Source organism: Anneissia japonica, unplaced genomic scaffold (genome assembly GCF_011630105.1).
Source record: "Anneissia japonica isolate Jap-2015-1 unplaced genomic scaffold, ASM1163010v1 scaffold7766_len575116_cov191, whole genome shotgun sequence".
Taxonomy (NCBI): Eukaryota; Metazoa; Echinodermata; class Crinoidea; order Comatulida; family Comatulidae; genus Anneissia; species Anneissia japonica.
The window spans coordinates 125157-141584 of record NW_022694700.1 but is presented as its reverse complement, the minus strand read 5'-3'; the positions used below and the strand labels follow the sequence as shown (position 1 = coordinate 141584).

The following is a 16428-nucleotide window of genomic DNA, read 5'->3' as shown; positions in this document are numbered from 1 at the left end:
AATAGGAAGGTCTAGGGTTTCAATCCCGATTGGGACATGCATTTTTTCTCAAAAATTTTATATTATCTTTAATTACCACCAGTGGAGGTGTATCTCCATATTAAAGTTACTATCATGTGATTTACTATTATTATTCATTGCATATTATGCAATACCTTGAGAAAAAACATGTAATAACAGAAAAAAATCCAAGGGTGTTACCAGGTAATAATGAGAAGTACAAATGGAGTGGACTTGTACCTGGTGGTCAATTTTCTTTCTTTCCAATACCAAGTTCTTACCTTTAGGCCAAATAAAATTAAACTACTAGTTTCTCATTCCCTCACGCATCCTTTTTCTTTGCCTCACCAATTTTATTCCCTTTTTTTTTTATTTCCTATATTTTAGGAAATGTATGAAAATCTAGCTAGCTCACATAAGTACAATTCCTCTCTCATTGTTCATGGTTGGGGATACATGGTATGAATCATATCTAGTGCTTCTTTTATTTGCTTTCAATATGTCTACTTGGTAAAAGAAAGAAAGATGTAGCTGTTTACCATCGACCTTCTTGGATTTGCCATCTCCTGCCCGCACTTTTCTTTTTTCAAAATATTAGGACTAGAAACTACCTTTTTTTTTTACCTTGGCCTTACATATCTTGTAAAACACCATGATTTTTCTCAGACAACCAACAAAAAACAACTGTTTACATGCAGGATATGATACCGTAGAATTGTGTAACTGGTGTACATACTAATACTTGAAGCAAACAAGAGACGTGTAGTTGTTTAAATTCAAATTCCAATGTTGTCTACACAAATTGACAATGGCAGCATAACCAATAAGTAATTCAGGAGATGGCAGTCAGCAAAAATGTTTTAATGAGTGACAAAAATGTGTTAATGTTTAACCACCATCAAGTGCAATATAAATAGTCTCTAAATTGGATTAAAAAAATTTCACTTAATATTCAAAATCGAATTACCGCAGCAAGTCATCATATCAGGGCCGCTCCCGGGCAACAAATCTGCCAGAATCTCAATGGTAGTATTATTGAAACTAGCAAAATCCCCCAGCAAGGGTCTGAGGGTAGGGCCTTTAAGAGGAAGGCTCACAAGTTACCGCATTTTATATATTTAGATGGTTCATTCAAAAAATTACAGACATTATAACTTGTGAAAAATGCACTTTGTTTTTCATGGGCTGAACCATGTCTAGGCACTATCCCTTCCATCCCCACGCTCAGCGCTAGTACCTCATACATCGTTGCATTGTTGTCTTATGCATTTTCATACATGTTTTAATAACACTTGTGAAAAATGTGTTAATGTTTTACCTCTATCGCGTAATTTACATGTACAATATGTGGAAAAGACAAGCCAGACCAGTCACTCATCGCAAAAATCGATTTTGAGTTATTAGCACATGGTTAACTGTAAAATGAGAGCTATAAAATGCTAAAAGAATCATTTAAATCTGACATTTCGTTATGAGGTTGCTGAAGTTTAAACATACAGCTGTTTTAAGAACTATATTTGAGAAATCAGTTTTACAAAGTTTATGATTTTGGGCATTTCTCACACAGAAAGCATCACCAAATTGTTAAAAATTGTTATTTTAACATTCAAATTGAGGAAAATACCAGCACAGCATGATATATAGATCTATAAAAAGGATATTTTAGTGTAACATAATAGATTTCCAAAATGTTTCAGCATGTTCTAGCCATTATTTCTAAAACAGGATTTGCGACGAGTGTTTGGCTTGTCAAATATAAATTGTCACTAAATTGAGATAGAAATCAATTTCAATCTATTGTGATAACACAACATTCAATACCTCATAAAGTCATCACACTAGTTAACTACGTTGTCATATGCAAATACAACATATGACTTAATCAAAACATGAAGTAACAATTCTAATAAAATATTGCCTGATGGCCATCTCTAGTCTGTGTAATCTCAGTCTAGGGTTTCACATCATCACATATTTTGTGAGTTCAGATAACAAGATTAGAATGGTCTAAAGAACACTGTTTTAAGTTGATAACATTCATATCAATTGAGAAGGCATGACGACTTTATATCTTGTTTCTCCACTCATTCCTCAATAATGATAATTTGGAGTAAAAACATAATTTTATTTTTGGGTTGTTATCGCACCTGTCATTACATTTTAATGAGGCTTTAGTGAGGCCCTAAGGGCCATCTGTTCTGAGATCAAGAAATGGCCATAGAAAAGAAGACTTGATCAAAACATATATTCTATAACCTCAACAACAAAGTACCAGAGGATATCTAATCAATATCTTTAATATTATGGAAGGCACTGAGAATATCCAATGGGAGACCTTCTTTAACCAAGCACGAACGTAAAATAAACATGGTCACAATAAAAGGATCTACAACTCAGCACTCAACTAAGGACTCAATAGTCAACAGTGCCTTGTCTCCCAGAAAGTGATTAAAAATTGGAATAATCTGGCAGCACATATAAATTCTTACTTAACAAATCAGTTTAAAACTCAGCTTGATAACTCATGGTCCAAAACAGATTTCTTCAGAGAGGCCAACAATAAGCAATTAGTAGAGCTCAGCATAGTACACTACAAGAAAATTATTATATGAAGGCTAGATTTAATGTAAGGCCTGAAGAAAATTTTTGAATGCATTAAATCTAACGTAAATATAATAATTTTCCGCAATGTCTTTGCGTTGACGAAAAAATGAGGAATTTTTTTTTTGCACAAAAACCTAAAAAAAATCAAGCCAAGCATCCACTAATTGAAAAATTATTGGACTGTGAGGGATAGGTAAATAACATTGGGAGTTGCAGTGATGACGATTGACTTATAATAGACTTTAGATATATCCATGAAACTGTAAGTGCGAGTGTAAACATCATGAACTTCATCAAAAGGTATAGAACTACAAGAGGTCTGACTCTCGTGGTTTCATTTGAATGTAATCTTATTTCAAAACGTACTGCCAAAAAGGGGTGTGTTTTTACAAGTTCAAACAAACTCTACTCGAATTCTAATAGGGTCACCCTATCTCATGGGAGTACTTTTTTAAAGATTGAATTGAATGCATACAAAATCAGGGCATTCGGACCTCTTCCGATTCTATACTCTTCGGCTTCGTCCATCAGTTGTTTAATGCGTGGAAATATGTTAAAAAATGATAGTGATGAGTGGGAATTAACTCACCTTAAAGTCTTCGACTAATTCTGTAGCATTCAGAGGTGTGGTTGTATTTGAATCGTCAGCCACCATCGCTTTAATAGATGCTTGCGTTCTAGTCAGTCCTCCGGTCCATGATAGAACATCAGCAATTCCATCTGGAGTGAAAATATCTTTATTGGAATACGGCCGATAAACCATGCCATTATCGATCCCAGACAGTCGATGGTTCAAGTCCATCTGGAAATCAGTGTAGTTATAGAATTTGGAAGGACTGTCATTGATAGGCCTAGGTGGATTGCCATATAGCAAGCGAAAAATCTATAAAAATAGAAAAAAAAAATTTAATTTTAACAAGAATTCCTTGTCTTAAATTTCAATATATCTTGTGCTGTGTGATAGTAATACAGTATTTTTATGAATTTCAGTATGCTGTTTGGTGACCATAATTCAATAAAATGCATTAAGGCAGCTGTAGCAATAAATGCAAATTAACTTATCGATCTGGACTATTTTGGTCATGATGTTAATAAGGGTTAAAGTAATCAATGTAAACAAAAATTTAAATTTCGAATGTTGGTATTATAAACTTTATTGCAGATACAAAATGAATTTTGTGTCTGATATGTCACAGCCAAATATTTAATAAACAAAGTAATGAACATCTTTCTAAATCATGAATGAATGTTGGTATTGGTAAAATATTTTAAGGGAAGTAGTGAATAATACTCTGCTTGTTGTTCAATGATTGAGACTGCCTCTGTGCGCTTCATGGTGGAAGTTAGTCCCATACATTCAACACCTTAGGAAGTAGGGCATACTGTTCGACTGTTTGTATTACAGTCTTCCGTTATATGGAGTCGTTTACCATACCAATAACAAAACAAAGCACAGAAATTAAACCATGAACCTATACACACTGATTGAAAATGGCAGTGAGTATTAGTAGTGGCAGTAGGCTGTCGCAGTAGAGTAAACTATTGAAAAAACAAAAGTAAAAACAAAAGCAGTAGCAGGATTATGGAGTAGTAAAAATATAGTAACAGCAGCCCTGGAGATCACTAAAAAAACAAGTGTTTTTAATTTTCATACCTCTTGAGTGTTAATCTCTGAGTGGATAATTTGATCAGCCTCATCTTCAGGTATACTCAGATTTCGAACAAGGTAGTCCTCAAATGCAGCTGGGTCATTTAAAATGGAAATGACAACTAAGTCTGAAAACATAAAATAAAGTAAAAAATCATTGTTCTTTAAAGCGACACTGACGTTCAAACATTTTAAAAGTAACTTCAAAATTTTCCTTAGCTGAAAAAAAGATTAATTTCAATGGTGGGAATAAGCTGTGTTTTGGTTGTTTTTTTTTTTTTATTTCTTGTATTCTCATATTTAGTACTGTAGTTTAAAAGTAACAGTTTTGTACAATATACTGTACCATAATATACAATATACTCACCTTAATGACCATCTGTCAGTAAGTTTTGTTTGAAAAAGATTTCTACTATTCTTATAGGATGTTTAGTACTAATTTAATGTGTACAGTTTTTACCATGTATAAAATTAAAAAGAAATACAAATATTACTGAAAATTCACATGAAATACAAAATCTACTGAATTTGAGAATAAATGTTTATTAATTTAGAATTTCCATCTCCATTGAGGTATATAATACAGTCAGTATATCCGATATACAGGTCATGTTTGCAGAAGGCCAAATACATCTCTTACTAAAGATATTTTAACTAGGCAGTACTATTTATGTAACCCGCTAGTCTTTTCATCATGTTCAGCAAATAAATACAATGAAGTTCATAACAAATGGTTGACATACATAATTGTATTAATTATAAGTGTTCAGATGAGCTGACTGCTTTTTACAATAGATGTAATTAGATACCAGTTGAAATGGTATGGTTATAAATTTAAGATAAAGATATTTCATTTCTCAATGTGTACAACATGGTTCACTTTCACTTCTCACATCATAATGTAAGGAGACATCTTTTGGATATACACTGGTCACAAATTTTATTTATGGAGGCTTTGGCCATTAGGCATTTCAATCCTGTATTAAACACAGGGTTGAGTGCATCAAAAGAGCATTCAATATTTACTTTTTATTTATATCTCCTTTACTTATCTTGTAAGCATTTTCTAGTGTTATATGTATATTTCACTGTATTATCTTATTGTTTATTTTCTTTCATGAGACTTTTATTCAGTTAGCATTCCCGGGCTTCTATACAATTTTTGTTTATTCATTGTTTAGTTATTGATGAAAATAAGTGATCTACTTAATGTAAGACACACCTCTTTTTTATTCAATTACCTTAATTTAATTGGCCAGTTTTAATTGGTCAGTTTTTAATTAATTCCTGTTATACTTCTGTAAATAATGTAAATATGTATGGATGGGCAAGATTTTCTTATCAGTATTCTTGAAAATGATCAAATAGTTTGAAACGTTTGATCTCAAAATGTCTCCGTCTCTTTTCAGAGTTGCAGTGTTTTTGTTATATTGAAAAAATTGGCATAATATAATCATTTTACATTCAAGGCCTACTGTAGCCATTAAAATATTTAACCTGCTAAAAATCAGACTTTAAAATGCAGGCCATGTACCACATCATGTATTTGTTTATTAGTCTTTTATTTATATTTAATAGGCCCTTAGCTGATTTTTGTGGTTTAAACTAAAACCTAGTTTCAATCAAATGGCTAAATAATGTCAACAATACCTTTCGGCAAGGCTTACTGTTCAGACGAAACAAGGAGCCTCGAGGAAAGCTATACAGTGTAACACTTGCCATGAAAACGCTGTAGTGACAGTGTAGCAATTTTATGGATACAAAGATTTAAGTAATATCACTACTATAGAAATCAAAAGTGAAACATCTAAATCAGCATTTATGGGGAAGGCTGGAAAATAACAGTCATTTCAACGCTCAGCCTAGTGGTGATTTCAAGTGTTTGGTCTGACTCAAAGGACCGTCAAGAGCCGCAGTCACAAATCTAGAATAAAATCCCTGGTGAGGTTCATGGGAAAAGATTTAATGGTTTAGGATATGGCCCAAAATTTTGCTAGTAGACCACAATTTAAAGGGTAAATTTTGGTCCTGCCAAATGTAGTCCACATAAGCCAAAATCAGTCCAGCATCTATTTAGTAGTTATAACCTGTATTTTTTAGCATTGTTCATATTTGATTTTAATCCAATGATAGATAAACATCTCATCTCTTATTATATAATATTTTTTCATTCGTTGTGTGCGCAATTGAGTATACTGTACAGCCACAAAAATTATTATGTATTTTCGCTCTTCGCACCCAGTAAACTCTTTGGTGTAAAAGTTAAAAAAGAAGTTAAACGATATGATCGTAAATCGTGTTGGTCCACTTTAATTTTTTTTACCTTGTTTTGTTTTGGTTGTGTGCTTGCTTAACACCGTGATGAAATACATGAGCAATCATTTCAAAGAAATGAGTGACCCTTTTATTTTTACGTAATAGAACAACTATTGTATGACCTAATACCGCACACAATAATTTGGAATATTTAGAACTAATAAATCAGTCTTTTGTTTCATTTTAGGCCCTTTTTTGGCTACGGACCAATTTTTGTGCGACAGGCAATCACAATTTGTTTGGATAGAATAATGAGTATTCCCATTTGAAGACTTTGTCGTGGTATCAGACGACAGAAGTAGGGGTTATGCTTATCCGATGAGAGGAATTTTCCCCCTGCCCCTCACTGGCACCACCGCTGTCTCAGTCCAAAGAGTACACAAATTTGTGCGAAGATTACTGTACCTTGTGAATTTGAAAATTGATTCTCGATTGTATTGTAATCTGCAAGCAGTTCGTGCAATGCATCTGGCATTTTCTCCAAATCAGAGATGGGAAAATCTTGAGGATAAAGGTCATTGTCCTGGATGACCTGGTAAAGCTCTTCTAGAAAAGGTCGCACCCTGACAATGACGAAAATATACATACGTATACAAATGGTTAAAACATGTGTAATCATATTATATATAATATCATTAGTATGGCAAATGATGTATAGTAATAATAAACTAAATCCTTTCCGAGCCACTGGGGCTCATAGGACTGGAGCTTATCTCCAGTTTCTGTAGTGTGAAGTGGATAAGAGTTGTACTCCCCCTGGATGGGACACTAGTCCGTCGCAGGCTAGTCCCAGCAGTTTGCTGGTACCCATTGATAAAGCTGGGTGGACTGAAGCAATGTAGCTAAAGTGCCTTGCCCAAGGATACAAGCAAATCTGCACAGCGGAGACTCGAAACCCCGACCTTACGATTGGAAAGCCCAAACCTGAACCGCTGCGGCAAAATTTTTTATAATAATATAAAAAATTTATATTGACTTTTAAAATTTATTATATTATTTTAATATTATCAATTTAAGTTTTTACTGAACTTACTGAGCATTTGGATAATTTGGAAAACCAAAGTTGTCTCTGTGGGTACGAGGACAGAATTGTTGGAGGACAGGTATCACACCAGCTGATGGTAGAGGCTGGGCAACAAAGTATTCTACAAAATAAAAATATCGAACAATTAACAATTTACAAGATAAGGATCTGGTTCTTTCTCGGTCAAAATCATTTGTTTCAAGATAAATACCATCTTGTACTTCAACTTACATGTCTAATTTTGTTATTGCACTGTGAACAGAAGTGATAATCTAACAATATTTTCTATCTTTCCTTATAGTGTTATTATTTGTGCAGGGGCATAACGAAGAGAGCTGAAGCAAAGAACTTGAACGGCAGAAAAATGAGCTCTCCTTGTACTCGCATGAAAATTGATGAAACGAGCGGGGTAAATTTGACCATTTGACATAGTGGAGAAACTACAGGAAACAAACGAACCTGAGCAGAGCCTTTATTATAAAGCTATAATGCTGCGGCACGGACGAGGTAAAATAGCTCTCTGTCCTCCCACAATGCATTTCGCAAAGCTGCTCTATCTTCTTCTATTTATCATCTTTGGCCAAAGCCCTTAGCTAAGGCATCTTCAACCTGAACTACCATGGAAGAAAGGGGTCTCGAAGGGCCCCAGTGGAGTAGACTGAACTCCTTGTTTGCTCCAGTGTATTTGACGTTTTAAGGGAAAGCACTGTACCACTCATAGCTTTAAAGTCCGACTCTGCTTTCATGAAACAAAGTGTAGGCCTAGATGGTGGTCGTTAAGGAAATTTAGCATAGTTACTCATGAATACTTGGTTGCTTTTTTAACCTATGTCCAATACTGTAAATATTATTGTTGGATTATTATTGTCGTTTTTACTTTTATTACTAGTTTGAGCATTTCTGCAGTTGTGCCTCAAGGTTGTTCATATTAAACGCTGTAAACAATAATATTATTATTAATAAAAATAACAACAACAACTGGCAATAACTATAATAATACAGTAATAATAACAACAATATTCTCCAAACTATTCCAAAATTCTTAGCATGCAAAACATTGCATTTTTTATTCCTCTATACTAATGATTGCCTGCGTGCAATACGATAACTGACAATGGTAGTAGCACTGCCGAAACTTGTCTTGTTGAGGCTGTTAGTAGCAAATATACGCGATTAAACATAGGCTTCGTCTATGATGAAGATACGATCTGTTGTGTTGTTTTTGAAAATTTTTCTTTAAATGTAATTAATGAAGAAAATATAAATTAGTGAACATTAGTATCATGGTCCTGTTTTATTATATTTCTATTTGCAAATGAAGCTTAGCTTAGTGAGCTAAACTGTTGGTCATCACTAAACGTGTGAATGGAAAAGATTAGGGATTATCTCCCGGAGTATTGTCGAAAACATCACCAGGAGATCCCCAACTGGTAAAGAAATATTCAGACTTAGTGGAATATCCTTTGTATGCTTCACACCAAAAATACTTTGATCCTATCCTATCCTCCATTATTCCTTTATTATCCAAAAAGCAACAAAAGCTTTAAATTTCTGGCTTATCATGTGTCAAGCCTAAATTTTAAAGCTCGGTCAAATTCATTACCTCTTGAATGAAGAAAGGAATCATGGACCTCCATTTTAAGTCCATATCTGAGAAGACTTGGTTCTACCAACCGAACCATGGGCGAGGAGCGGCTGGAACCAGCGTTGATGTTAAGGCTGTAGCTAGCGGTGCCCCTGCCTTACCGCTCGGCCACTCGACTCGCCCAAATTAATTCATCCTTGTTTCTGTTGTTCCTTTTGTTTTCAATTTGATTAAATTTTTTTTTTTTTTTTCTTTTTTTGGATGCAGGTATTGCCTGATGTGTGCCACAGATGCAAAAGTGAATCCAATAAATAAATTATTATTATTATTGTTATTAACACTCATAAATTTCATGGACTTGAATGTTTAATGTTCAATGTACATTAAACTGATTAAATTTTTATATATTTTTTTTTTTTGGGATGCACCATCAGGTATTGCCTGATGTGTGTCACTTTTCGAACTGTTTTGTTAAAGGTGGCTACGTCTTAAAGCTCTACTATAAATTACTGTAGCCTCCTTCCATACAATGTATTTTTTTTCAATTTGCATTCTTATTTACTGTATTACTATATTGTATGGAAAATAAATGCAAATTTGAGTTGATTTGATGCAAAAGTGAATCCAATAAATAAATTATTATTACTATTGTTATTAACACTCACCAATTTCATGGACTTGAATGTTTAATGTTCTACATTAAACTAATCGCAAAAGCCATGTTTATATTTCATTAAATTTGACCAAAAAAAGGGTAGATTTACAATGGAAAGATAAAACCATTTTTGGATTTATATAATGCAAATGGTTTCAGATTCAGATTCAATTTTATTTGTCCAATGGAAATGGCAGTGAATACATTTCCTAGTCTTAAAATTTTTTTAAAGAAAAAAAAACAAACAAAAAAAAACCCATTAGTTCTATATAGATAAAATATACATTAAAATGGCTAGTGAAATACTTTAAACAAAAGAACTCCAGACAGTTACAATTAAATTAAAGCATTATCTTAAGTATAAAGTAAAAAACAGCAGCACTTTTGAGACTAACAATATATAATTTATTCTCTAGCTTTCGTCCACACAGTGGACTTCATCCGGAGACTGTACAAATGGGATAAGAAACAACTATAATATACAACTGAAATAATGGGGGCGGTCCTAAAACAACCAAGAATGGTGTACAAAGCAAGTCCAAGTCTGCCGAAATAAGCAATCTAAATATACAGTATTAATAGAACAAAAGATCAGTGATAAGAAACTGTGGGAAATAGCATACAAAATATGTCTATGTCAAGCATTATCTTAATACATCAAGAGGGTAATTTATAAAATATAAGTGATACTTAAGATTTTGTGCATATGTTGTCAGTTTATTCATGGATACATTTTGGGAAATATTTATGTGTGGATTATTATAGGCACATGAAATGCTCAGTAAGATTTAAGTTTGCTACTTAGAGAAAAAAAAATATGGCTTTAGAAAGAAAGTGCAGTTTGAGTTTACTTGTGAGAACAGCCTTGTAGACTATTGTCATAATAATTAATACTTGTATTCCACTAGCTTTAAAGGTTAAAGGTTATTCATTTATATTGTGCAAAATACGATTATCATAAACACCATTATCATAAAATAATATTATACTGTATTTTTATTTTTTGATAATATTATTTTATATCATAAAATAATATTATATCAAAAAATAATAATACAGTATTATTATTTTTTGATATAATATTATTTTTTGATATAATATTATCATAAAATAATATTATATCAAAAAATAATAATACAGTAACTACAGTAATAGCTTAACAGGTATAGGATTTAACTGAGGTTAAGGTTTTCTGCGCTTTATCTGTATTATGCTGGTACAGTGCATTGTTTCCCATTGGCCACATAATGTACCTTAATATAGCTATATACATTATTGTTTTAATAGTTATATTAACAATTAAAGATGAAGGTCAGCTCCGTGTGATATTTACAAAGTATTCTGATACCAAATTTAAACGGAGCAGAGTTGCTAGTGGCACAATTATAACATTAACTTATGAATCAATTAAATCAATCAATAATTTACTTGTCATTTCTGAAATTAATTTAAGAGTGTAATTTCATATGTTCACAAAATGAAAACATAGCCACAAGCAAAATAGTTCAAATATTATGTATTTAATACCCAATTTGCATTTACAACATTTTGTCAAATGTAATCTTTAACCATCAATTTGTCACAAGGATCGCAGTGTGTGAAAGCATTTTTCTCGGTAAATATCACAGGGTTTCTGTTAATCTTTACCAGCCTCTTGGAGAGAAACCACTTAAAAATAAATTAAACATTGCTAAGTTTGATGCCAAGTTAGAGCCAGATAAAGCAGCCTGCCAGCTTCAAGGCCGTCAACGTCACTAAACAGAAATTGTGGGAAAACCAAACTGAAATTTGTAAAACGGACATTTTACTAGGCTTTTACTCATATTATTAGAAATAATGTCTGGAAAACCAGTTTTATTATGAGACTACTTTGCCGCTTCGTTAGCATTGCTTGAGTATGTTGTTTCCAGCCCGGAGGATGATGGTAACGATAGTATGGCAACAGCGGCTTAGATACCTAGGCTAGGCCTACATAACGTAATCATGTGTCCTTCAAATCTGAGTTGAATTTACCGTTAAGCAGGATATTTAATCTAGTGAAGTTAAATCGCCTATTGATAGGCGACTTAAGCGTATTTGAGAAGCCGAGCTATCAGACTCCAATTAAAAAAAAAGATTTATGGTAATTATTTCCATGATCAAATGCACCAAAATATTTCAATGCAATTTTTGTCTTAATTTTGAATCTTTCATTATGTGTGTATTTTGCATATTATCAAGATTTATCTTTGGGATCAAATTTTAAATTATGTATATTTTATCAAAATATACAAAAACTGCACCTGCTCAATATGCACATGCATTTATTGCTGTTTTACCAAAAAAATTTGTTTATTAAAAAAATGCTTTGCCTAACTCTCAAAACATAAATTAAACATTTTAAATGTCAGTATATCTTCATAGTGAAAATTCTCAAATCCAGAAGATAATTAAGGCTATAGAGACTCATAAACCAACCAGTGTCATTCTGACATTTCAAAAAGATAAATTTAGCTTTCTGTATTTGAAATATTTTATTTTGGTTTTACAAATGAGGTCTACAAAAATTCAGTTTGTTGAATACAACATAGCCAATCTCCTCTTTCAACGATTTGTGAGGGGTGGACACACTAATAAACAATCCTGTAAAGTAAGGTATTGTTTCACTTTAAAAGCCAGTTTCTTAAAATGAACTTAAGATACTGGAGAGGATGTTTGAAGGAAAAGTTGTTTAGATTTTAAATATTTAAAAGCTTGTTCTCCAGATTTACATTTAGAATTCAAATAATCTGAAACAATAATTTTCTTCAAAGCATGGCATACACTTACACTGCCGTAATAAAAAATCAGCATAAATGAACAATGGAACTTTTATGTATTGCATAATCAATGATTGCCCAAATATTCCGCTTTTGTTTTTACAATATACCTTTTGATTGGATGCACGAGATAAAATAAATAATAGACCTGTTGGCACCTTTCCTTTGCCATGCATTGTACTATGATACATTTATTAAATAAACAGTATGTTAGAAATAGGGTATGCTTATGAATTGAAATTTCATATTATGGAAGTCCTACCTGTTACTGGAACAAAGAAAAATCAATTCCATGGCTAAGGGCCAAAACTGACAAGATTGGTTTATGCAATATGGAGCTACAATATGGCCAATGAAGAATTCCATCAAATCCACATTGGAGGTATAAACCCCACTAGAATGAAGATTGTACACAGAAGCCATTTGAAGAATCAAGAAAACTAATTCTGGCTTAAAGTTAATAAAATATGAAATAATAATATTCTGAGTCTACTGATTAGACACCAAATTTGCAATTTCTCAATGAGAAGACATCATTTTTACAGCATCCATTTTGAATTTCAAAATGACTGTCATTCTAGGTTTTTGAAAAAAGTCCCATTGAATTCAGCCATCCCAATAACATATACTTAGCCTCCTTAAACTAACGTTAGAATACCGCACTTTCGGCGGTAAAGAACAATTAAAACCTCATAAAAAAGGCAACTAATCCGTTTACCCATAATTGAATCCAAGGACATTAGTGTTAAACACTCAGTACTTATCCTTGATAATGTGTTAATCCAATTAATATAGTGAGATAACGTAACGTTAGTTTATCGAGGGCGGTTTGAGCTAATGAATTATTCCATTCTGATGACTGTATAAGTTTAACTTAACATTAAGCATTTGTCTTAACAGGAATTTAGGAATTTAATAGTACCTGAATTGACCATGTAGCATACTCAGAATTAACCCCTTCCCCTTAGTATAGGTGTCCCTAAAATGTTAAAAAATATATTTAGTCTTTATTGGCATAAATTTGACCTCTTGTTTGGGGTGTCCCCTAAAGCGGGATGTCCCTCTTCTACAGTACAGTATTTATAATGGAAGATGACGTATAAAGAAGACAAGAAAAATATATGAAAAAGCTTTGGTAATTGCCATCATATCATTAACACTAACAGATTAATTGCAGTACAGCAATCAACATTACTGTATGTGTGACCCTAATCTTTATAGGCATCCATATGAAAAGAAAGTAATGACGCAAAACTTAATTAAAAAACAAACTGCCACCCCACCTACTGAACCCCACATCTAATTGATCAACTAGTGCGATTAATGACGGGTAATGTATCTCTAGACCGCATTTCTATATAATTTATGACAAGCACGTACAGTAAAACAGACGCGACCTCTACGATACTGAGAGAGATTGGCCCTTCTGATTACCTAGGCCTATGAAGTAAGCCTAGGTCTACTTGATGTGTACTATTTTTATTACTTTTTTAGGTCTCGGAAACATGAACGTAGGAACAAAGTCACTCCTGTTAAAAGCTACCCAACAATGGATTATACCATTGTAAGGTGACACTGCACAATGGGGTGTCTGTCTTGATGTTGGTCTACAATAGGTTTTAGCTGTAGTGCTAGGAGTTTTTTGTATCAGACCTCTTTTATTCATTTGTGTATTATGAATTAGAAACTGAGTGTAGCCTACCTAGGCATAAACATGATTTATTCATGACTTATGCACTTAAGCTTTGCTCATCTCTAAACCTTGATCCGTCTTCTGCAAACAATGCCTCTATCCGTACTGCTCTGCTTTGAACATTATTGGCCAAGCATAGTTGTTGCATTTAAAAATACAAATATTACAAAATACTATATAATAATAATAATAATAATAATAACAATAATAATAATAATAATAATAATAATAATAATAATAATAATAATAATAATAATAATAATAAACAGGCCTAGATGTTTGTCATTTGATAGGGAAATATATATGTTATTTAAAAAAGTATGAGATGTATAAAACAAAAGCAATCAACATATCAGTGTCTTATAGGTAGTGATGAAATTCACAATTGCATTAATAGTAAAGTGCTCATAAAAAGGACACTTAAGCAAAATGGACAGAGCTGAATTGAACACTTGACCTTTCAGTTTGAGAGCCTTGTGTTCACCATACCCACTATAGTAGTACTATACTCACACTCTTTCTAGTGGCAGATCCAGGGGGTTCAGATGAATCTCCCTCTTTGAAGAACAAAATATTACTGGGTCCTGGCTTACAAAATGCATGCTTACCTACCTAGGCATAGGTTGGCTGATCAGAGAAGTTGGCTTAGCCCAACTACTGTAGCCTTCAATTAAATAAAATTAAAAACACTGTTTTTGGTTCAACGTCGTAATAATTTATGTACGAAAGTGCGTTCTTCAGGTCCTTCGAAAAAAGACTACCTATCCAACTACTCAATATTGTTGGAATATAATAATATATTGCCAAGTCTTTGATTTATTTTTCTCTGTGTATAGGCCTAAGAATGAGAAAAAATTACAATAAAATAAGAAAAAAAAAGTCGGGAAAGCTTGGGAATTTCCAGCCATCTAGGAATCAAAAATACCCCTTTCAATTTGGGTTTTTTTTTTGGAAACATTATGAACCCCCCTCTTTCAAATCCTGAATCCGCCCCTGCTTTCCAAAAATTGCCTTCTCACCATAACTGGAGTTAGCCAGAACTCATAATTTGTTTTGATAATATAATTGAGTTAAAGTTCCTATGACCCTAAATTATCTATTTAATGTTTTAATAGAATTTTCTAGGGTTTATACATATTTTATGACAGAATTTGTCTAAATTTAAATAAATAATACTAGCTATATTTTTTATGCATACACAACTGCACGTCACATTGCTTTCTATTGTTTTGTTTTTCTATGCCATATTGATCCATCTCAAACAGCAGCAACACACATTGTACTATCTGTTAAATATGACATCACTAGCTACACTTTGCCCAACGTAATAAAGCCGGATTTTATATTAAAAGACCAAATGACGTTACTAGGCAGCACACATGGGAATAAATGCCAAATGACCCGACTCCAGCAAATGAAATAAATGGAAATTTAACTATGAATAAAATAAGAACAACAATGACATTTATTCTGTCCATAAAATGTCATGACACAATGTGTAGTGTTGTACACCAGTCAATTTGATATATTCATGAAAATATTTTTCATTGATTTTGATCCAGATAAGTTTAATACAAGTATATTTCATAAACCAAAAGGTCCACTGGTTAATCTCAGATAAGATAGTATAAAATATACTCCAAGTATCGAAATATATTTCATGGTACCAAAAGTTCAGAGTTGAATGAAAGGTATTTTTAAAGTATTTTTTAAAGCTGTTTTTCAAAATTTACAGGGAAACCAACGACCAAAATTTATCATCAGATGATTTTCTCTATATAATGTATGTGAGGTCTCGCCACGAAATGAGACGTATTTTTGGTGAAATCATATTGATATATTCATCAAAATAAGTCAAAGTAGAAATTCTTTGATTTTGATGTTTTTGAATAACTTAACACTTATATTTCATGATTGTGAATTTTTTTACAATTAAGTGAATTGTCTTACTAAAACAGTGTTCTCTGCACATATTTTGTTCTAATCCTATTATTTGTACAGGTTGTTTATCTTTGTGGCAGGTTTTCTCGAAATGTGGTTCATATACTCCAAATTTCTGAATGCTCACATCTCTGGATCTACTTATTCTTGGGAAGCCATTCAAA

General features: G+C 32.6%; 1 protein-coding gene across 4 annotated transcripts in view; it reads right to left on the bottom strand.

Annotated features, from left to right (window-relative positions):
- Positions 1–16428, bottom strand: part of LOC117101163 (ATP-binding cassette sub-family A member 2-like) — an 86967-nt gene that overhangs the window by 42998 nt on the left and 27541 nt on the right. For all 4 annotated transcript variants that reach the window (XM_033241046.1, XM_033241045.1, XM_033241048.1 and 1 more), the window contains exons 4-7: positions 7602–7713; positions 6974–7131; positions 4259–4380; positions 3194–3487 (exon numbers count right to left, since the gene is read on the bottom strand). In XM_033241046.1, the coding sequence (XP_033096937.1) occupies positions 3194–3487; positions 4259–4380; positions 6974–7131; positions 7602–7713 (686 nt within the window). The remainder of the gene's footprint in view (positions 1–3193; positions 3488–4258; positions 4381–6973; positions 7132–7601; positions 7714–16428) is intronic.